The sequence below is a fragment of the Xiphophorus hellerii genome, chromosome 8 (genome assembly GCF_003331165.1).
Source record: "Xiphophorus hellerii strain 12219 chromosome 8, Xiphophorus_hellerii-4.1, whole genome shotgun sequence".
NCBI classification, from domain to species: Eukaryota; Metazoa; Chordata; class Actinopteri; order Cyprinodontiformes; family Poeciliidae; genus Xiphophorus; species Xiphophorus hellerii.
The window spans coordinates 5,431,795-5,454,038 of NC_045679.1; the positions used below are offsets into that span (position 1 = coordinate 5,431,795).

Below are 22,244 nucleotides of genomic sequence, written 5' to 3' on the forward strand. Positions count from 1 at the left end.
ACTGACGGACGGACCTGTAATAATGTTTCTTTTTGCTCCTAAGATGCAGCAATTTGTCAAGTGCCCAAAGTTACCTGAGAGTTTCCAGGTTGCAGTTTGGACTCTTCAGTCCAGCAGAGAGAAGCTTCACTCCTGAATCCTGCAGGTTGTTGTTACTCAGGTCCAGTTCTCTGAGACTGGAGGACTGGGAGCTGAGAACTGAGGACAGAGCTTCACAGCTTCTCTCTGAGAGGTTACAGACACTCAGTCTGAGGAAACAGAGAGAAAAATCTGTTATTGAGCAAATCAGAAATATTTATTTCTTTATTTCCAGTCAACAATGTTCTTCTTGGAAAGATTGAAAGGACTTTTACTTCACATATTTTTATGTTGACTTTTATTGTGAACTGGATCATTTTGTAGATGGTTCTCCTGTCTTGAAGGATTGAACAACAGACAATAAGCCAAAAAGCTCGCTAATATTTTAGAGACTTTTGGTCTAACACAATTTGTCAAACAAGCAACACACACTCAAGGACACACACTGGACCTGGTTATCAGTAAGGGTGTGAATATTTCCAATGTCTCTGTAACTGATGTCGCCCTGTCGGATCACTTCCTGTTATTTTTGAAAGTTCTTTATCTTTTAACCCACTTGGACAAACAGCAACCATCACAAAACGTTCTCTCACTGGAAACACAGCAGAAACTTTTAATCAAATCTACTCTTCTTCCTCACCCTTAGGCTGTAATGTTGTAGATAAGTTGGTAAATGATTTTCAGTCTAAAATTTCAGATATTATTGATTCCATTGTCCCAATTAAAATGAAAGTTGTGTCTGGTAGGAAGAAATCTCCATGGAGAAATGCACAAACAGTTAGATCTGCAAGACAACTCTGCCGTAGGGCAGAACGAAAATGGCGTAAAACTCAACTCCACGTTCATTATGACATCTATAAAGAAAGACTACGTAACTATCATTTAACACTAAAACATGCAAGAGAGGCTTTCTTTGCAGATGTCATAAACAAAAACATTAACAATGCTCCAGCTTTATTTGCAACAGTTGACAGAATCACAAACCCTCCTGTGACGTTACCGCCTGAATTCCAATGTATTGCCGCCTGCAACCAGTTTTCCAGCTTCTTTTCAGAAAAAATTCAAAAAATCTGAGGATTAATCTGAACATCCACTATAAAGTCAGTACCAATGCTGTGTCCAAACAAAACAAATACAGGAAAAATGACCCAATTTCAACTACTTAATTATAAAACCCTACAGGAAATTATAAGTCAGCTAAGCTCCAGTTCCTGCTGTCTGGATGTTTTACCCACAAATTTCTTTAAGAAAGTTCTGTCTGTTATTGCTGCTGATCTGATCCAAATAGTAAACTCATCGCTCTCATCAGGCGTTTTCCCCCAGGCTTTGAAAACAGCAGTAATCAAACCACTTATAAAAAAGAACAATCTGGACAAATCACTAATGCAGAATTACAGGCCGACCTTTGACCTCCCATTCATCAGCAAAGTTATTGAAAAAGCTGTGTAAACAATTAACTAGCTTCCTAACTATAACCAACCTCTTAGACTCCTTCCAGTCTGGTTTTCGTGCTCACCACAGCACAGAGACCGCCCTGGTAAAAGTGTTCAATGACATCCATATAAATACGGACTGTGGCAGAACCACAGTGCTGGTTCTGTTGGACCTCAGTGCAGCTTTTGACACTGTTGACCATGATATATTACTGAATCGACTGGAGAGTTGGGTCAGACTCTCCGGTCCAGTGCTTAACTGGTTTGAATCCTACATAAAGAACAGGGATTTCTTTGTTTCAATTGAAAACTTTTCATCAAAGAGGTCAAAGGTCACATGTGGGGTACCCCAAGGTTCAATCCTAGGACCCCTTTTATTCAATATTTATATGCTCCCACTAGCTCAGGTTATAACAGGAAATAATATTAGCTACCATAACTATGCAAATGACACACAGCTCTACATTACGATGTCACCAGGTGACCTTTGACACCATCCAATCACTGAACAGATGCTTAGAACCGATAAATGTGTGGATGTGCCAAAACTTTCTCCAGCTGAACAGAAACAAAACTGAAGTTATTATTTTTGGACCTAAAGAGGAACGATCTAGAGTTATAGATCTAGAGTCAATGCACAGCTTCAGTTATTACAACTGAAAACCAGCGATCAGGCAGAAACCTGGGAGTAGTGATGGACTCTGACCTGAACCTCCAGAGCCACATAAAGACAGTTACAAAGTCGGCCTTCTATCACCTGAAGAACATTTCCAGGATTAAAGGACTAATGTCTCAGCCAGACCTAGAGAAACTCATCCATGCGTTCATCTTCAGTCGTATTGATTATTGCAACAGCGTCTTCACAGGTCTGTCCAACAAATCAATCAAACAGCTGCAGCTGATCCAGAATGCTGCTGCTCGCGTTCTCACTAAAACCAGGAAGATAGAGCACATAACACCAGTTTTAAATTCCCTCCACTGGCTCCCTGTAGCTCAAAGAATAGACTTTAAAATACTGTTGTTAGTTTATAAATCACTGAATGGCTTAGCACCACAATACATTAAAGATCTGCTGTTGTTGTATCAACCTTCCAGACCTCTCAGGTTCTGGTTCTGGTCTGCTCTGCATCCCCAGAACCAGAACCAAACGAGGTGAAGCAGCATTCAGCATCTATGCACCACAAATTTGGAACAAACTTCCAGAAAACTGTAAAACAGCTGAAACACTGACTTTTTTTAAATCTCAACTGAAAACCCACCTGTTTAGAATTGTATTTGAAATGTAATCAATTACAAATTTATGGATGGAACTTGACTTAATGATTGATTCTATATTGCATTGTGATTCTGTGTTTGTAATGATGTAAAGCACTTTGAAATGCCTTGCTGCTGAAATGTCCTATACAAATAAAATTTGATTGATTGATTGATTGAACAAGGAGGCTGGCAAGAGAAATATTACAATCCACCATGAACTAAATGAATCCAGTGTCAGTTTTAACAGAAAGAGTCCAGTGGAAATCTAGACTGAATAACAGCATCAGAGCTGGTTTGAGGGAAAACACCAGCTTCAAGCAAAGCAGAGAGAATCTCAGATTTCATCTTTCCCTTTTTAACTGCTTGGATACAAAGATGGAAAACTGAGCAGCAACTGACAAAAGCTGTTCCTTTGAGCAACAAGCTAACTATTCAGCTTCAAACTAAATGTTTCCCAGCAGGGACTTCCGGTTATGGCGTCTTACTTATACAACATTTTATGTCTGAACTAAACTTAAGAGATATATGGAGAGTACAGAATCCAACAAAGAAAGAATATTCTTGCCACTCAACTACCCACAATAGTTATAGTTGTATAGATTATTTCCTAATTTCAAACTCTTTGGTTACCAGAATTAAGAGTTGTGCCTACAAAAGCACATTGATCTCCAAACACTCACTATGCATGCTTAAATTTTCACCCTTAATTGCGTTTAGACATAATCCTATTTATCGATTAAAACCCCACTGGTTGCAAATACCCACATTTCTGATATATATTGAGATAAATATTGATGATTACTTCAGCCTTAATAAATCTGAGACTACAGCAGCTATTAGATGGGAAGCCTTTAAGGCTTTTATACGGGGTCAGATGATAAGTTACACAAAAAATAAAGCTAATAAAATATCATGGAGATGCTAAAACTTGAAGAACAAATAAAAGAGACTGAGCTGGAGATAAATCTAAAGGGTTCTAAAGAAAAGCAACAAGAACTGCTAATATTGAGAGCAAAATATGACAAACTATCAACTAACAAAGCTTCATCAGAGATATTCAGATTGAAACAATCCTACTACAATCAGGGAGAGAAGGCAGGAAAACTTCTAGTGTGGCTCATTAAAGCTTTGCAGAATGAGAGGGCAATAAATGAAATTACAGCTGCAAATGAAAACACTACTGATCCTCAAAAAATTAATGATCTCTTTAAAGATTATTACTCAAAATTATATACGTCTAAAGGGCACAAACCACAAGCATCACTTGACTCCTTTCTTAATTGTGTAAACATCCCCACACTTAGTGAAACAGCTAAATCAGAACTGGATATGCCAATATCTATAGATGAACTCTCAAATGCAACAGATAAATTAAAATCAGGAAAATCAGCTGGTCCAGATGGGATTCCTTTGGACCTATATAAAATATTTAAAAACAAATTATTGCAGCCCCTGTATAATATGCTATTAAGTTATACCATTAAAGAATTACCTCCTTCCTTGTGAAATGTGATCATAACAGTTCTACCTAAACCTGGGAAATCTCCCACTAGATGTGAATCTTTCTGACTAATCTCACTTATAAACTCTGATGCCAAAATAATATCTAAAGTTCTAGCAATCAGGCTTGAGAAAATTTTACCATCCCTTTCTGACCCTGATCAGAACGGATTCATAAAGGGGCGGCAAGTTCACCACGGTATCCGTCATGTTCTGAATATAATTCATGCTAAATATGAACATCCTGATACAGCTTTGCTTTCACTTGATGCAGAAAAAGCATTGGATAGAGTGGAACATAATTATCTCTACAAAGTTCTCTCTCAATTCGGTTTTGGTAGTTATTTCATAAACTGGATTAAAATACTTTATAATAAACCCTCTGCCTCAGTTATAACTAATAACATTGTATCTAAATCATTTAATTTAGGTAGGGGACACGTCAAGGCTGTCCCCTCTCACCCTCCTCTTTGTTCTGGGAATTGAGCCACTGGCTATTGCCATAAGGAAAAATCAAAACATACATGGTGTCAGAATAAAAAATATTGAATCTAAAATTGGACTATTTGCCGATGATATTATTTTAATGTTGTTCAATCTAAATTGCTCAATCCCCCAACTACTTAAAACCATCAATGAGTTTAGTTATATTTCCGGTTATAAACTTAACGAATCTAAATCCGTCATCCTATTTTTAAAACAGGCTGAAAGAAATAATCCTCCAATTCACACAACATTTCAGGTGGCAAAAGACAGCCTTACTTACTTAGGCATAAAAATTACTCCAAGCATAGATGATCTGGTTCGGGCAAATTACACGCCGGTGGTTAATTCAATAATGGAATCACTTGATAGATGGTCTACCTTACCTATATCTATGATTGGCCGTATAAATATTCTCAAAATCAACGTTCTCCCTAAATTCCTATATCTTTTCCAGGCTATCCCTCTTAATCCTCCTGACAGTTTTGTTACAAAAAGTCAGACCATCCTAAATAACTTCATTTGGAACAACAGACAAGCCAGATTATGTTTATCATTATTATATCTTCCATATGACAGAGGAGGGCTAGGTGTGCCAAATGTCAAGTGGTATTATTGGGCTGCTCAGCTCTCTAGTGGATCCTGCTGGTTTTCAGCAGCTGACCTGTCGTGGGTAAATATAGAAAATATAAATACCACTCCTTTATCCCTAAATTCATATCTATACTCAAGGAAATGCAAATAGTTATTAAAAAATACTTGAAACCCATTTGTTAAAAACACTATCCGAGTATGGTATGATGTACATAAATTCAAAATGAAATACCAACACTATCCCAATTCTCCCCAATCTGGGGCAACATGACATTTGAACCAGGTAGGAAAGACATGGGTTTTAAAACATGGTATGCTACAGGTTTATGCAAAATTTCAGATTTATTGATAAAGGGATTATGATGATTTTTGAAGATTTGAAACAAAAAATTTGACATTCCAACTAAACATTTTTTTAAGTTTATGCAAATCAGCAGTTTTGTCTTGGGTACTCAAAAGTCTCTAACATTACCTAGTCTTACTTCTATAGAAGAACTGACAACAAATTACCATTTGAAGAAGGACCTAATATCCTGCTTTTATAACATCATCAGAGACAGAATCCCAGACATCCTCACAACACAAAAGACTGGCCTGGTGTGAAGACTTGAAATGTAATATATCAGTAGAGGAATGGCAGAGGGCCTGTCTGAAGGCACAGACAATATCTATTAATACTCAGTTTAAGTTAATCCAATACAAATGGTTGATGAGAACATATGTTACTCCAACATTACTAAGTAAATTTAATTCCAACATTCTGGATACATGTGCTAAATGTGGAGATAAAGACGAATTGATTCACTGCCTTTGGGAAAGTCCTGAGATTCAGAATATTTGGAAGGAGGTTTTGGATAAAATTTCACTTATCGTCGGTACCAAACTTAATCCCTGTCCTGGTTGTGTATCTTAGGGATATTTCCCACTCATACTCAAATAAGCAAGGTTGATCAAAAGTCCATAATTTACTGTTTGGTGCAGGCCAAATATAGTATAGCCAGTCCTGGAAATCTGTAACCAAACCCCAATTAATAACTTGGATGTGTAAATTATCAAGATCTCTTGCCTTGGAGAAACTCACCTTTATGATTAAGGGTAAAAACTGTGTGTTCAAAAAGATATGGGAAAATTTTTTGCTATTATTGGAAAATATAAATACTCATAATGATGATTGACTGAATATACACTAGTTAATTTTGCTTATGTTTTTATTCTTATAGTGGCTATAAGTCTGTTATCCTCATGTTAATACCAAATGTACTCACTGGCTCGAAAAATGTAGGAAACTAAAACACTGTTGTCGGGATGCCTAGAACCAGGGAGGAAGTTGCCATCACCTCATACCTAGCTTGTGGACTGAAATTAAATCTCTTGGACTAAGTCTCAACATACACCCTGAGATAATGAACTTAAAGTACTCTGTCTCACTGTAATCAACTGTTTGTCACCTTGAATGTTTAAGTTATTAATGTGTTTTCTTTTGGTTTTGTTAGGGGTTTTGTGCACTTGTGAGTTATTTGTCTGTGTCTCTTTTGGAATGTAAAAGACAATAAACAGATTTTGGAAAAAAAAATGTTTCCCAGCAGACTGACTAAAGACATTTCTCCCTCTTCCTCCTCTATCAGACCTTCTCTGCTCCTGCAGCAGGTTCCTCCATACCTGAGAGCTTCCAGTCTCCAGTGTGGATCCTTCAGTACAGCCGACAGCAGCTTCACTCCTGAGTCTCCTGGATGATTGTAGCTCAGGTCCAACTCTTTCAGATGGGAGGGGTTGGAGGTCAGAGCTGAGGCCAGAGAAGCACAACCTTCCTCTGAGACCAAACAGCCTGATAAGCTGCAGACACACAATTCATCACATGATGAGAACATGAGAACATTGAGGTAGAACCCAAGGTCTGAACTGATCATTTTCACAAGAGGAAAAAAGTCAATAAATTAAATTGTCACTAAAATGAAATAGTAATAACACTCTAATTCCGTTAAATGAGTAATAAAAATCAACAATTATCACTTATAGAACAGATCAGAATAGAAACATCCTTCATTTTTCCACAGCAGGGAGTTCAGGTTTACCAGCAACAAGTTTAAGGTAAATGGAAAAATAAAACATTGAAGAAAAGGTAAAAATAAAAAATAATAGGAGACTGTCGAGTAAGGACACATTTACAATAGAGGAATAATAATGCTGTACATTTAATAAAAACAGCATAATCAGTTTGAAAAAATGCGCAGCTGAGTAGAGCAATTTAAAATCATATGTAAGAGTTTTTTGGGAGCAGTTCTGGTTAGAAAGTCTAAAAACTCCTAGGAGGAAGGATCTGCAATAATGCTCTTTTTTTCTTACAAAGCTTAATTGCAAGAGTCTTTGTTGCTCTGAGCGTTTCACTGGCCTGGTGGAGCAGATTTATTTCTATAGATAGGTTTATAGTTGATGCGTTTAAAACCAGGAGAGTGGACCAATCACACAGCTGGTGCCTCTACATGTTGCCTCGTGCTGCCACTGCTTGATCTCTGAAGCCTGGATCACCTGCACCTCTTTTCACTCAAACTGGACACAGGCTGACCTGTATGGACATGGGCATAAATCCCAGGTGGGTCGGGGGTTCCGGACCCCCATAATCGTTGAATTGTCCCCCCAAATATATCATGAAAGAAACCTTTGTATTTAAACAATATCAATATAAAAATGCAAAAGAAACAAAGAACAAAGTAAATCTGCCATTCATCTAAGAAAAGAACAAGAATTAATTTTAAGGAACCCCCCCACGACTCTTAGAACAATGGTTCAGTCCAAAGTGTAGGAGGAGCAACAGCAGCTGAACGGCACAGGCTCCGTTAGAGCCGCTGAAGTGAGGAGCTAGCTGTTAGCTGTGGCTCTGCAGCACAAACAAAAAACCCTCCAGTAAGTAAATACTTAAAGCAAAAGACATGTAACACATTTTATTTACTTTCACTGCTTAACAGAAAGAAACACACTACCAAAAATCAGACTGAAGTTTGTTCATTTCATTACTTCAGCTGAATCATGATAAACTGCATTATTATGCCTTGTTGTGAAAACTGGCATAGGGTTGTGAGATCTTTCCAGGTACACGCATAAAACAGTGCATAAAGGCCTGAGGGAAATAAGTAATCTATGAGTTGATTTAAATATAGTTATAAATGAATATATATATGGGCACACATAAACACTGAATGAATTTTCTGACATATATTCTTGTATTTTAATCTGTAAGGCTGATAAAAACATGATGATTATGGTTGATAATTATGTATGATGTGATGATTCAAATGTGTTGATTCAACGTTATGATGGATGTAGAGGACATGATGATTGGATATAATGAGCGTGTTAAACTAATTTAGAAGGAATTAACAGAGACAGAAATGTAATGATTTAAACAGATGGATCTTAGGCTGTGTCGTAATGGGCGAGCTGAGCAGAAGCAGAGTCTCAAGAGACTTGCAAGGAAGCAGATGGCCTTGCAGAAAAGGGGAAGTTCACATGAGGTTAGCGCTGTGAGTCATGCAAGGGCTGACGGTTGGGAGGGGTTGGGACTTTCCACCGACTCATCGAACATGCGAAAAGTCATGTACGCCAGCCATCTCCCCCATACACAACCATGGGCTGAGATAGTATAAAAGATGGCAGAAAGAGGAACAAGTTCGCGCTTAGTCCCCGGCAGCAAGTCGACAGGAGGACGCAGAGGAAACATCAGCAGAGGACCGCACCCTAGAGCCACGGGGAAATTGAGACTTCGCGCCGACAAGAAGGGACAAGAGCCATCATCCCCCAGCCCTGGCTCCTGATTCTACCGCCGACTCTGCCTCAACCCAACAATCTCAAACCAACCGCAACGGACTTGGAGGAAAGACAAAGATCCCGGGAGGGATGAAGAATTGGATGTTCGAAGGACAAGGACCAATTCTGCTTTGCTTCTATTCTAAAGAGGATTTTTCCACACAAAGACAAAGATTCTGAACCAAGGAATTTAAAGACTTCTGTTACCAAGATCAACTGCCATCTGGGTATGAGTCGAACTGCTCCCTAAAAGCCTCTCTTAGCTTATTAGTGACACAGGTCAGGGAAGGAAGTTAGGATAATATGTTTGGGTTATGTTGATTTTATTGTTTTGATTTAGTATTGTAATCTTTAATAATTAATCTGTATGTCACTTACCCCTGCTAAAGCTTGCTTAATAAATATATCTTTATAAAATTCTATAGAGGTTGGTGGACATTGAAATTAATTGAGTCATTGATTATTTTAGTTTCTCCAATTAAAGTAAAATCAGTGTACATGATTCCAGTAATGTGGTGGCTTCGGACTTTCCTTTAGTGAGAGTAAAAATAACGACCCTGGGACTTGAATCTAAGTCACTAAATCTAATCTAGCTGTTTCCAAGTGCAGGTTATTTAAGAGAGAGGGCAACCGTTAACAGAAGTGGTTATTGGGACTACGCAGCTGTGAGGGCTACTCAGTTGACTGTTCCTTAACTGTAGAGGGTCGTAACTTCTGGATCGAAGGTAGTTAGAGCTAGACGAATCTCTCTCGCCACCAGTTTGAACAGATTATCTCTCATAGACCTCCTGTAGGGTAAGACCCAGGTCTTAGAGATATTCCGGACCTGTTAGACAGAGAACTGGTCAGTAGTCAGCTCGGAGGAGTTGTGAGGAGTGGGTGGGGCTGACTATTGTTAGATTAACAGACAGCCTTAAATCAAAAGTAGCAAAACTGGCTACATTGCTTTCATAGACTTAGTTCCTTTTCTGTTGAATGTGACCAATATTTCAATTATGTTTAACTCTTTAACTCTTACTTTAATAAGAAAAGTTTGAAACTGGACGGGCTGAGTGTTACCACTAGCCGACAGCTCCGTATGTGAACTGAGAGCAGAGGGGCTATTGAAGCTGATAGTAATATAAAATAAAGTATGTCTTTATTTCTTATAATCTTCAATGTAGAGCCTTTAAAACCACAATATAAATTCTGAAAATTTTTCTAATAAACTCTGGTGCTCACTGTTAAGTTCAAGTTATGATACTTCCAAAATATTCAATTTCTACATATTTATAGGTTCTCAGCCATCCAGGACATGAAAAAACCCACTTGTTGCACATCCTATCACAGTTCCACTCTGGAATTCACTGAGTTTCTGAGAGCAACACATTCTTTCACAAATGTTTGTAAAAACAGTCTACAATCCTAGGTGCTTAATTTCATACACCTGTGGCCATGGAAGTTATTGGAACACCTGATTACGATCATTTGAATGGGTGGTCAAATACTTCTGGCAATCTCTGCTAGCATCTAGTGGATAGAAAAAACTAGCATCGAGAAAATATTACCTGAGAGTTTCCAGGTTGCAGTTTGGACTCTTCAGTCCAGCAGAGAGAAGCTTCACTCCTGAATCCTGCAGGTTGTTGTTACTCAGGTCCAGTTCTCTGAGACTGGAGGACTGGGAGCTGAGAACTGAGGACAGAGCTTCACAGCTTCTCTCTGAGAGGTTACAGCCACTCAGTCTGAGGAGACAGAGAGAAAAATCTGTTATTAAAGAATTCATAAAAAAAATGTTTTACTTTCCAGTCATTCATGTTCTTTTTTGAAAGATTGAAGGAACTATCTTATTTTGCACATATTTATGATGCCTTTTGTTGTGAATTGGTTTGGTCAATAGTTTGGTCGCCATCTTTAAAGGACTGATCTAAAAAGAACAAGGAGGCTGGCAGCAAAACTTTTGAATTCCACAATAAAACTAAATTCATCCAGTCTCAGTTTTAGCAGAAAGAGTTTTGCTTCTTTAATAATTCATAATGATGATGGTGTTGTTATGGTGATGATGTTACATATTAATAGACTTTCTCCTGGTGTATCCCTGTGGGCGACATCTGGGAGACAATGCATCAATAAATAAAATACAACAACATGAAACAATATTTAGCACATCATTAAAAGTTTTCACTTGATCAACAATAAATACAGTAACAATCTGTGTCCTTACAGAGCTTTGTTGGAGGCTTTAACCACTGGGGGCAGCCTCAGAAGAACCTCCTCTGAAGCAGAGTATTTCTTCAAGTCAAACACATCCAGATCTTTTCCTGATGACACTAAGATGAAACCCAGAGCTGACCACTGAGCAGCAGACAGTTTATCTGTGGAGAGACTTCCTGAACTCAGAGACTGTTGGATCTCCTCCACTAGAGAACGATCATTCAGTTCATTCAGACAGTGGAACAGATTGATGCTTTTCTCTGCAGACACATTTTCATTGATCTTCTCCTTGATGTACTGAACTGTTTCCTGATTGGTCTGTGAGCTACTTCCTGTCTGTTTCAGCAGACCTTTTAGGAGTCTCTCATTGGTCTGCAGTGAAAGTCCAAGGAGGAAGCGGAGGAACAAGTCCAGGTGTCCATTTGGACTCATTAAGGCCTGGTCAACAACTCTCTGATGGAGATCATTTATATTTGATTTGTAATAAAATTTAGAAAAAAATGATGGTGGATTTTCTTCCATCAAGTTGACACCAGAGTTGATGAAGGTTAGATGAACATGAAGAGCAGCCAGAAACTCCTGAACACTCAGATGGACGAAGCAGAACACCTTGTCCTGGTACAGACCTCTCTCCTCTTTAAAGATCTGTGTGAACACTCCTGAGTACACTGAGGCTGCTCTGATATCGATGCCACACTCTGTCAGGTCTGATTCATAGAAGATCAGCTTTCCTTTCTGTAGCTGATTAAAAGCCAGTTTTCCCAGAGACTCAATCGTCTTCCTGCTCTCTGGACTCCAGTGTGGATCTGTTTCAGCTCCTCCATCATACTTGACCTTCTTCACTTTGGTCTGAACCACCAGGAAGTGGATGTACATCTCAGTCAGGGTGCTGGGCAGCTCTCCTCCCTCTCTGGTCTCCAACACATCCTCCAGAACTGTAGCAGTGATCCAGCAGAAGACTGGGATGTGGCACATGATGAGAACGCTTCGTGATGCCTTCATGTGGGAGATGATCCTACTGGCCTGCTCCTTATCTCTGAATCTCTTCCTGAAGTACTCCTCCTTCTGTGGGTCATTGAACCCTCTGACCTCTGTTACCATGCCAACACACTGAGGAGGGATCTGATTGGCTGCTGCAGGTCGTGTGGTTATCCAGAGGAGAGAAGAAGGAAGCAGTTTCCCCCTGATGAGGTTCGTCAGCAGAACGTCCACTGAGGTGGACTCTGTAGCATCAGTCAGGATCTCCTTGTTGTGGAAGTCCAGAGGAAGTCGACTCTCATCCAGACCATCAAAGATGAACAGAACCTGGAAGTGTTCAAAGCTGCAGATTTTTTTGGTTTCAGTAAAGAAATAATGAACAAGTTCCACCAAGCTGAACTTTTTCTCTTTTAGCACATTCAGCTCTCTGAAAGTGAATGGAAATATGAACTGGATGTTCTGGTGGGCTTTGTCTTCAGCCCAGTCCAGAGTGAACTTTTGTGTTAGGACTGTTTTCCCAATGCCAGCCACTCCCTTTGTCATCACTGTTCTGATTGGTTGATCTCTTCCAGGTGGGACTTTAAAGATGTCTTCTTGTCTGACTGTTGTTTCTGGTCTGTCTGGTTTCCTGGATGCTGTTTCAATCTGTCTGACCTCATGTTCATCATTGACCTCTCCAGTCAATCCCTCTGTGATGTAGAGCTCTGTGTAGATCTGGTTCAGAAGGGTTGGACTTCCTGCTTTAGCAATCCCCTCAAACACAGACTGGAACTTCTTCTTCAGAACAGATTTAAGTTGATTTTGAGAAACTGCTGCAAGACGTTCTAAAATAAGACAAAAAGTAAAATCAAGAACAAAATAAAATTTTATTCTCAATAAGTTTTGCATAAATGTGATTCCATCTCTTCAAATTTCAGTAAATGTGTGATTTATCCATCAGGTTAAACTTTTGTAGAAATCATCTTACTGCTCTGCAGACAGTCAGCCAGCTCCTCCTGCTTCATCCTCCGCAGGAAGTTCAGTGTGATCTTCATCACTGCCTCTCTGCTGCTCCTCCTCTGCTCTTCATCTTCACCTTCCAACACCTCATCATCATCTCGCTGACTCTCTGAGCATTCTGGGTCATTTGGACTCAGAATCTTATGAATCTTCTTCAGCTCGTTCTTCAGAAAAGTGACAATGTTGTCCTCCAACGTCTGGAATAGAATAATAGATGAAGGAAACATCAGACTGAAATCAAGGAGCCAAACACCAGATGGATGTTTGACAGACTGACACTCCTCCGGTCTACAAAGTGCAGCGTGGAGATGACTGTGAACAGAACGCTTGGAAAAGTTGTTGTTCTTATACAGACCATAAATATGCAGTCCAGCTGTATTTGATGCTGCTGGGCAGATGAACCACTGGGAACCTCTGAGCTCTTCAGATCCATTCTGTGGAGGAACCAGGAACAATCAGGAAGTCAGGAAATATTCATCCAGCAGTATTCAGAAATGAAATCACCAAGACTTTCACATTAAATGTACTTGAAGCAGAAAAACAGAGCATCATATGAACAAAATGGAGTGAAGTTAAAAAGTGGAAGATGAACTACAAGGATAAAGAGCAGTAACACCAAAATCACCTAGAAGACATTTTAAAAGGTTGATGCTGAACTTGGACCTCAAACAGTCCACACGGTCATTAGATCTGATGCTGGTGGAGACAGTTTCCCAGAGCTTGGGGACAGTGGAAGTGAAGGCTCTGTCCACACTGGTCTTCAGGACAGTGTGGGACATCCATCAGGTTCTGATGACTAGATCTGAGGTGATGTGGACATGGAGGAGGTTTGAGATATGTGGGTGTGTGTCCATGTGGGGTCCTCTTTGTCTTTCAGCATTAATCTGTGTTTAATTGGACTTAGAGACTAATCCAAATATAAACCTAGAAATGAAATTGGTACAATAATGTTTTGTTATCACTCTTACATTAGTAGTTTTACTAAATTGTTTTTCATTTAAATGTTTAGTGTTCTCACCCCAGAGAGGAGGAATTTGTTAAACTGTGTGAAAGACAAAACTTGCTTTTCCCTTAACCTTGAACATGTTTTTTGCAGCTGTTTCCCTTTCTACTGAAATACTCCTTACTTGTGAAACTGCCTGTGTGTAGAATGTAGTTTCTGTGATCCTCCATCATTGTTATCAGAATAGCCCTTTTCTGTTAAGATCACTCTCCCACAACCCATTCACTCCTTCTCTGTGTTAATAAAAAGACAAGCGCTGCAGCAGAGTGTGGGAACGCACGATGAGCAGCTTGAAGAAGCAGTTTTCTGTGTCTTCCCCGTTTTGCAAAAGCTTGGTTGAAAACTAATAAACGTTGTTTGTGGTTCTCTTTTATGTAAGTCGAGAAAATACCTATCAGAAATTTACTTCTGCCTTTGTGTTTCTGTGTTAATATTAACATTTGATTAAATAAATGAGTCTGTTTCATTTGGAAAAATTAAGTTGATGCTAAACAGAAGAAAATGCAGTAAATGTTTGTGGGTCAAAGGTCATGTCAACATGATAGTTTCTGTGTCTTGATTGAAAAGTGAATTCATTATGGGTCATTTTTGTCCCCGTTATTCATCAGCAGTAATTGGGTGATTCTCTGAATTCGGTACATTTTGGCGTCTCAGATTACTTAAAAATATACAACAATAAATTGTGTTTTTGATCACTGCATCTATTGAAGGACTCTTTAAACCTCCAGGAAAATATGTCTCCCCACCTTATTCATGAAATCCCAAACAGTATTACGAATTTCTTTGTTGCTTAAGTTGCTTTAAATTCAACCCCATAACGGGACAATTTCATTCCTCTGTCCCTTGATTAAAATAACTAATTGTATGTATATCTTATTTGATTCTGAATCATAATAATTAGACTGATAAGTAGAATATGGCAACTTGATGGAAAATCTCTTTTCATAAATCATAAAAATATACTTTAAAATAAACATTAAATCAGGCTTTTTAATGTTTCTGAATCATTCTTTAAACTTTGCATACAGTCCAACAAATATTAGTCTAATATTTGCTGTTATTATAAAAAATCATAACAATGTATCAAGTAACAGTTGAACCCATTGTAACAGTTGACCAGACTGTAACGGGGTTGAAGATTTTTACTAAAAGTTGCCATAAGTCCACATTAGCTAGGTTATGGAGCAACATATGATATGATGAAAACAAGAATTAATATGTTTCAAAGACCATTCTTTACTTTTTCCCAAACAACAATAATTATCATTTACATGCCTAAAGGTGTTGAAAGGTTGAGCTTGACAATGACAATGTTTGGATAAAAAATAATAAAATATCAGTAAGAAACTATATTAACACTTAAATCTCTTTACAGTGTGAGCGGGAAAAAACTTGAGTGATGTCACTTCCAGGATGCTGAGGAAATTGGACTGAACCATTATTTATAAAAAGGAGGGATTGGTCTGCTGTTACAGGGTTAAACAAAACTGGAGGGACATGATTAAAAAGTGATATTTTATAAATAATTCATGTATTTTTCTCATATTTCTTTTATTTAGATTAAAGTATACCTAAAAATATTTAAAATGGTACAAATAAGTTGCAGTTACTGGTTAGTTTCATTTGTTTTATATTCAGTGAAAAATTAACATTGGTCAGTGGGGACAGGCTCATCTTGCTGACCTCTACGCTTCAACAACCCATTAAATCTTTCAAAACATAATTATTAAAATATATTTGCATGTTATATTACCAAGACACATGGATATTTCCATTACTTGAGTTTTCTTTAAAAATGTGGGTTGCATTATATGAAAATATTTGAGATAAACCTGAGAGACACAAAATGAAACGAATTCAGAGAATGACCCAGTTGCTTATATATGTTATCAATCAATCAATCAAATTTTATTTGTATAGCACATTTCAGCAGCAAGGCATTTCAAAGTGCTTTACATCATAACAAACACAGACTCACAATGCAATATAGAATCAATCATTAAGTCAAGTTACATCAATAAATTTGTAATTGATTACATTTCAAATACAATCCTAAACAGGTGGGTTTTTAGTTGAGATTTAAAAGAACTCAGTGTTTCAGCTGTTTTACAGTTTTCTGGAAGTTTGTTCCACATTCGTGGTGCATAGACGCTGAAAGCTGCTTCTCCTCGTTTGGTTCTGGTTCTGGGGATGCAGAGCAGACCAGAACTGGAAGACCTGAGAGGTCTGGAAGGTTGATACAACAACAGCAGATCTTTAATGTATTGTGGTGCTAAGCCGTTCAGTGATTTATAAACTAACAACAGTATTTTAAAGTCTATTCTTTGAGCTACAGGGAGCCAGTGGAGGGACTTTAAAACTGGTGTTATGTGCTCTATCTTCCTGGTTTTAGTGAGAACGCGAGCAGCAGCATTCTGGATCAGCTGCAGCTGTTTGATTAATTTGTTGGACAGACCTGTGAAGACGCTGTTGCAATAATCAATACGACTGAAGATGAACGCATGGATGAGTTTCTCTAGATCTGGCTGAGACATTAGTCCTTTAATCCTGGAAATGTTCTTCAGGTGATAGAAGGCCGACTTTGTGACTGTCTTTATGTGGCTCTGGAGGTTCAGGTCAGAGTCCATCACTACTCCCAGGTTTCGGGCCTGATCGCTAGTTTTCAGTTGTAATAACTGAAGCTGTGCACTGACTCTAGATCGTTCCTCTTTAGGTCCAAAAATAATAACTTCAGTTTTGTTTCTGTTCAGCTGGAGAAAGTTTTGGCACATCCACACATTTATCTGTTCTAAGCATCTGTTCAGTGATTGGATGGGCTCTGAGTCACCTGGTGACATCGTAATGTAGAGCTGTGTGTCATCTGCATAGTTGTGGTAGCTAATATTATTTCCTGTTATAACCTGAGCTAGTGGGAGCATATAAATATTGAATAAAAGGGGTCCTAGGATTGAACCTTGGGGTACCCCACATGTGACCTTTGACCTCTTTGATGAAAAGTTTTCAATTGAAACAAAGAAATCCCTGTTCTTTAAGTAGGATTCAAACCAGTTAAGCACTGGACCGGAGAGTCCGACCCAACTCTCCAGTCGATTCAGTAATATGTCATGGTCAACAGTGTCAAAAGCTGCACTGAGATCCAACAGAACCAGCACTGTGGTTCTGCCACAGTCCGTATTTATATGGATGTCATTGAACACTTTTATGAGGGCGGTCTCTGTGCTGTGGTGAGCACGAAAACCAGACTGGAAGGAGTCAAAGAGGTTGGTTATAGTTAGGAAGCTAGTTAATTGTTTACACACAGCTTTTTCAATAACTTTGCTGATGAATGGGAGGTCAGAGGTCAGAGGTCGGCCTGTAATTCTGCATTAGTGATTTGTCCAGATTGTTCTTTTTTATAAGTGGTTTGATTACTGCTGTTTTCAAAGCCTGGGGGAAAACGCCTGATGAGAGCGATGAGTTTACTATTTGGATCAGATCAGCAGCAATAACAGGCAGGACTTTCTTAAAGAAATGTGAGGGTAAAACATCCAGACAGCAGGAACTGGAGCTTAGTTGACTTATAATTTCCTGTAGGGTTTTATAATTAAGTAGTTGAAATTGGGTCATTTTTCCTGTATTTGTTTTGTTTGGGCACAGCACTGGTACTGACTTTATAGTGGATGTACAGATTAATCTTCTGATTTTTAAAGTTTTCTCTGAAAAGAAGCTGGAAAACTGGTTGCAGGCGGCAATACATTGGAATTCAGGCGGTAACATCACAGGAGGGTTTGTGATTCTGTCAACTGTTGCAAATAAAGCTCGAGCATTGTTAATGTTTTTGTTTATGTTAGATGTTATGTTAGAGACCATCTGGTTCTGAAAGATATCCACATGAGATATTTTTTATCTTAACTGTGGAAATGGTTAATAATCCACTATGTTGGATGATGTTTGAACCACAGAGATGAAACTGGAATCATAAAATTAATTCATAAAAGCCTTTTTCTTTCAGCATTACTCTGTCTGGAAAATAAATTAAATTTAGATTTAGAGAACAATCCAAATATCAATCTAGAAATTAAATTCACTTCTGCCTTTTGTGTTTTGTGTTAAATTAATATTGGATGGTCATAATAACAGATATAAACTGAACAGTTACAGCAGTTAGAAACAGCTCACCTCTCTGATGGTGGAGATCCAGGAGATTTAAAGTTAATGAGACGATGGTTTGACCTGCCGCTCTTAAAGGACACACAGCTGGGTTCTGGTTCTGGTTCTGGTTTGCGTCTCTGATGGATCCTGACAGAAACATGATGATTAAAACTTAATCAGCAAAGAGGAGCAGCAGCAGCTTCATCACCACGTCTGTTCTGGCCTGATATAGTGAACGCTGTGTGAAAAGGGCTGTGGACAGTTAGAGATGGTGACCTCACCTCTGACCTTTGCTCTGGCTCTCATCTTCCCCACACAGAGTGGTTTTAGAGGGAGGGACTCCCTCCTCTCTGTCCTCACACTGATCCATGCTGCTGAATTCACATCAGCTCACACACACTTTCTACCTTCACCTGCAGAGGAAACACACATCATTCATCTGCACATCAACTCTGATCATCCTTTACATCATTAGAGCTGGAAAAAGATCAGCTGCTCCTCCTCTGATTGGCTCTTCTTCTCTGCTTCATATCAGTGTCAGGTGAATGCAGTCAGACAGCAGAGAGGCAGAGGAAGCTGCCATCAGCTGCTGCACTTCTACTATCAGTCCACTAGATGGAGACATGGAGCAACATTTACATTCACTGATTCAACCTGAACAAGTCTTATAGTTCACAATTATTAATTTCTACAAGTGGATTATTCGCTCCATTAAAGATGAACTATTTAATCATCTGACTGAATCAAACCCATTTTAATAATATTTTATTTTGAAAGGAAGCAACAGGAAACTGTTGCTGACGTTAATGGTGGAGACTAGAGTTCGGTACCAGGAAATAAAAACATGAATCAGTTCGGAGAAGAAAACAGTGAAACATCAGCTGTTCATCATGTTGTTTGATTCCAGTTCATCAATAATCTAATAATCCTGTAGATTAGCCTTCAAACAGCAGAGATATTAAAGTTTCAGCTGAAATCAGAAGTGAAACTTTTCTCCAAACGTCAGAGATTAGAAACAATCAGGAAAAAGTTAAAGTGATGAAAAAATTCAAGAAATAAACAAATCAAACTTACAGTTTGTTCAAACGATCCAAAGAGTTAAAGAAGAAAATTTAAACAACAGACTGAGACCCAACTAACGAACTGAAGCCGCACATGAACAGGTAAATTCAAACCGAAAGTAAATGTGACGGATATTGCGTAACTGGTGACGTCACAGTCCACCTTTCTTGTAGTTTTTTCCTTCAGAGCAACAGAACCAGGAAGTAGAAGCTCTGAAGTGAAATCAGAGGCAGGTTGATAAAATCTTCATGAGGAAGGAGAGAAGTTCTGATAAAAATGAGGGTGTACTTACTTTTGATCATGACTGTAGTGATGATTGATAGTAACAAAAAATGAAGAACAGTATTTTAGTTTATTCATCATGTCATAAAGAAAAAATGTGAAAATGCATTTTTCAAACTAATATTTTCACCATGTCATCCATACGTTCATTCTAAACTAAATATTTAATTCACAAGCTAAATATTTACTTTGAAAACAAAATTTTTGAAAATAAAAATTTAGCTAAATATTTAACTTCTAAATATATATTTATTTTGCAAACTAAAAATGTATTTTCCAAACTAAACATTTAATTTTCAAATTCAGTATTTATTTTCAAAACTACATATTTAATTATCTATTTTCATGTCTAGTTTTTCAGGACAAATTGAAGGTTTTCTTTAAAAATCTGCCATATGTGTAACATGACGTGGTACAGTGCACCGTTATTGTTCTTACTTCACAGGGAAGTTTCTCCAGAGAGTGAGAGACCACCATCTTCGTATTGTCATCATATCATTCTGTGGACGTCACAGCTTCACATTTAATGAAATCTCCAACAGAAAGCAGAGACTCTCATCTGTTTCCTTACCTCGCTGAAATCAAATGATGCTCCCATCACAAAGTAGTGCATACTGTTGAGAAAAATGTGATTATTACGTCTATACAAACCATACAACAATATGGTGGGTGGAGGCGGATGTTACCATCACTACAAACATTACACAGTTGTTGGACAGTCCTTGTTTAGGCAATCCCTGTGGTGTTTAAGAGAAAATTCAAGAAGGGGGAAGAAAATTAATGTGTCATTACTATAACAATCAGATTGAGGTAAAGGACAACAGCCTTACCCACAGTATTGATTATAAACATTTAAAGCAGGAATGGTTGGAAATAAGCATCTTGTAGCTCTAAAGAACCACAAGTGTCCCATCAGAACATCTCACCTTAACATCATTGCCAACAAATTCTGTCCATGGTCCAGATGACATCTGAAGACAGACTTCTCTGATGATACAAAGTTTTTAAGTTAAAAGTTAGCAAGGGTATATTTCACCACATAAAAATTATAAACATGTATGAGAATGAAAGACAGATGTGAGACAGAACGGTCTCTTGATGGTCCAGCTTTAACCCATGTCTTGTTTAAAAAGAAACAAGACTGCTTAGAAAATGTATGTCCTATTGGATTTCAGGCATTAAAACATTATCCACAAATTCAATTTGGATATTTACTCTTACATAAATATGAAGATTAATGCTGAACCTTTGCCTCCGTGGAACAACGGAACAACATGCTGAACACATGCCACTTTCAAACTCATTCCTATAAAACCTTAATGTTTTGATGTGATTTTCATCTGTGAAGCCACTGATAGAATCAAGGAAGAAAATCTCCCTTTGCTTAGGTTTCAGAATCTGAAAAAATATGTCACACTGATGATGAACACTACCGCAGAGTAATAAATGAATTAGACAAGTGTCAAGAAATGCAGTAAATATGTAAATAAGTATTGTACTAACGCATAGTGTCCAATGTCCAGGACGCCACACAGGAATCAGAACCCAGTCCAGATCTTGTGCCTGCGGCTTCCAATTAAATCACAAAATTAATATATTGTGGTGAATCTGACATCCAAAGCAAAAATATGTACTGGTAGGTGTAGTGCTGGGTCAAGGGAAAGTGGTGGAAACCAGGTGTGGACTACATGACTGTTTCCTGTTTCCTGTTGGTAGCTGCTGGCTGGACAGGTGGCTGGGCTGATGCACAGCTGGACACCATATTGAAAGTCATTGTCTGGTTAACCAAATGATTAACAAACCTGTCCCTTCTGTCAATGGCTGAAAAACAGTTCGGGCAATGAAAGTGAGATGTGTCTCTCCAGGGTAGGCCACATCTGAATATATGGAATTCTGCAGGAACAAAAAGAAATTAATACAATTAAAAAACAACATCTTTATACTTTGCAGATAAGTTTAAACGAGACATGGTTAATTCCCACTCAAAATAGAGCGAGGACACAACGTAATAGCTACTAACATTAAAAAAAGGTTATTACACATCAGGAAATATACAAATGATTGGTAGAAAAAAAGGCATGTTTGAAATTAATCACTGTAGATTTTTTAACATTATTGTTACTGTTTTGTAGGATTTAACAATTAATTATACAAGTCACAATGGCTTACACATAACAAATATATATTCTGCAAAACATTATTAGAAACTGTAAAAGTGATATTGCTCAAACAGCCAAGGGCAGGTATTAACTAATTAAATATTTACTCAATTACTCTGTAACTTTTGACAAACAACAAATTATGACTATTTTTCCATATGTAAAACTCTTGAGTAAATGTTGTTGATATGCAACCTAATGCGAGTAACTTAACTGAATGAAGAACACATTTTAATCCATAAAAACTAAAACATGATACACAGATAAATGTTTATGTTTGGTTTCTTCAAACCT

At 38.0% G+C, this 22,244-nt stretch overlaps 1 protein-coding gene and 1 long non-coding RNA gene across 2 annotated transcripts in view; both read right to left on the minus strand.

The window, feature by feature from the left end:
• Positions 1-18,817, minus strand: part of LOC116724451 (NLR family CARD domain-containing protein 3-like) — a 42,984-nt gene extending 24,167 nt beyond the window's left edge. Inside the window, exons 1-7 of the mRNA XM_032570169.1 lie at positions 18,729-18,817; positions 18,475-18,582; positions 13,669-13,747; positions 13,282-13,510; positions 11,347-13,138; positions 10,694-10,867; positions 75-248 (exon numbers count right to left, since the gene is read on the minus strand). Coding sequence (XP_032426060.1) covers positions 75-248; positions 10,694-10,867; positions 11,347-13,138; positions 13,282-13,510; positions 13,669-13,747; positions 18,475-18,582; positions 18,729-18,817 — 2,645 coding nt within the window. The remainder of the gene's footprint in view (positions 1-74; positions 249-10,693; positions 10,868-11,346; positions 13,139-13,281; positions 13,511-13,668; positions 13,748-18,474; positions 18,583-18,728) is intronic.
• Positions 18,818-19,689: 872 nt separating this feature from the next.
• On the minus strand, positions 19,690-21,913 carry LOC116724633 (uncharacterized). The gene is made up of 7 exons (XR_004340188.1): positions 21,295-21,913; positions 20,718-20,778; positions 20,478-20,528; positions 20,363-20,405; positions 20,230-20,291; positions 19,802-19,813; positions 19,690-19,721 (listed from the first exon to the last, which is right to left on the minus strand). It is a non-coding gene; the product is annotated as an uncharacterized LOC116724633 (long non-coding RNA).
• Between the last annotated feature and the right edge of the window lie 331 nt (positions 21,914-22,244).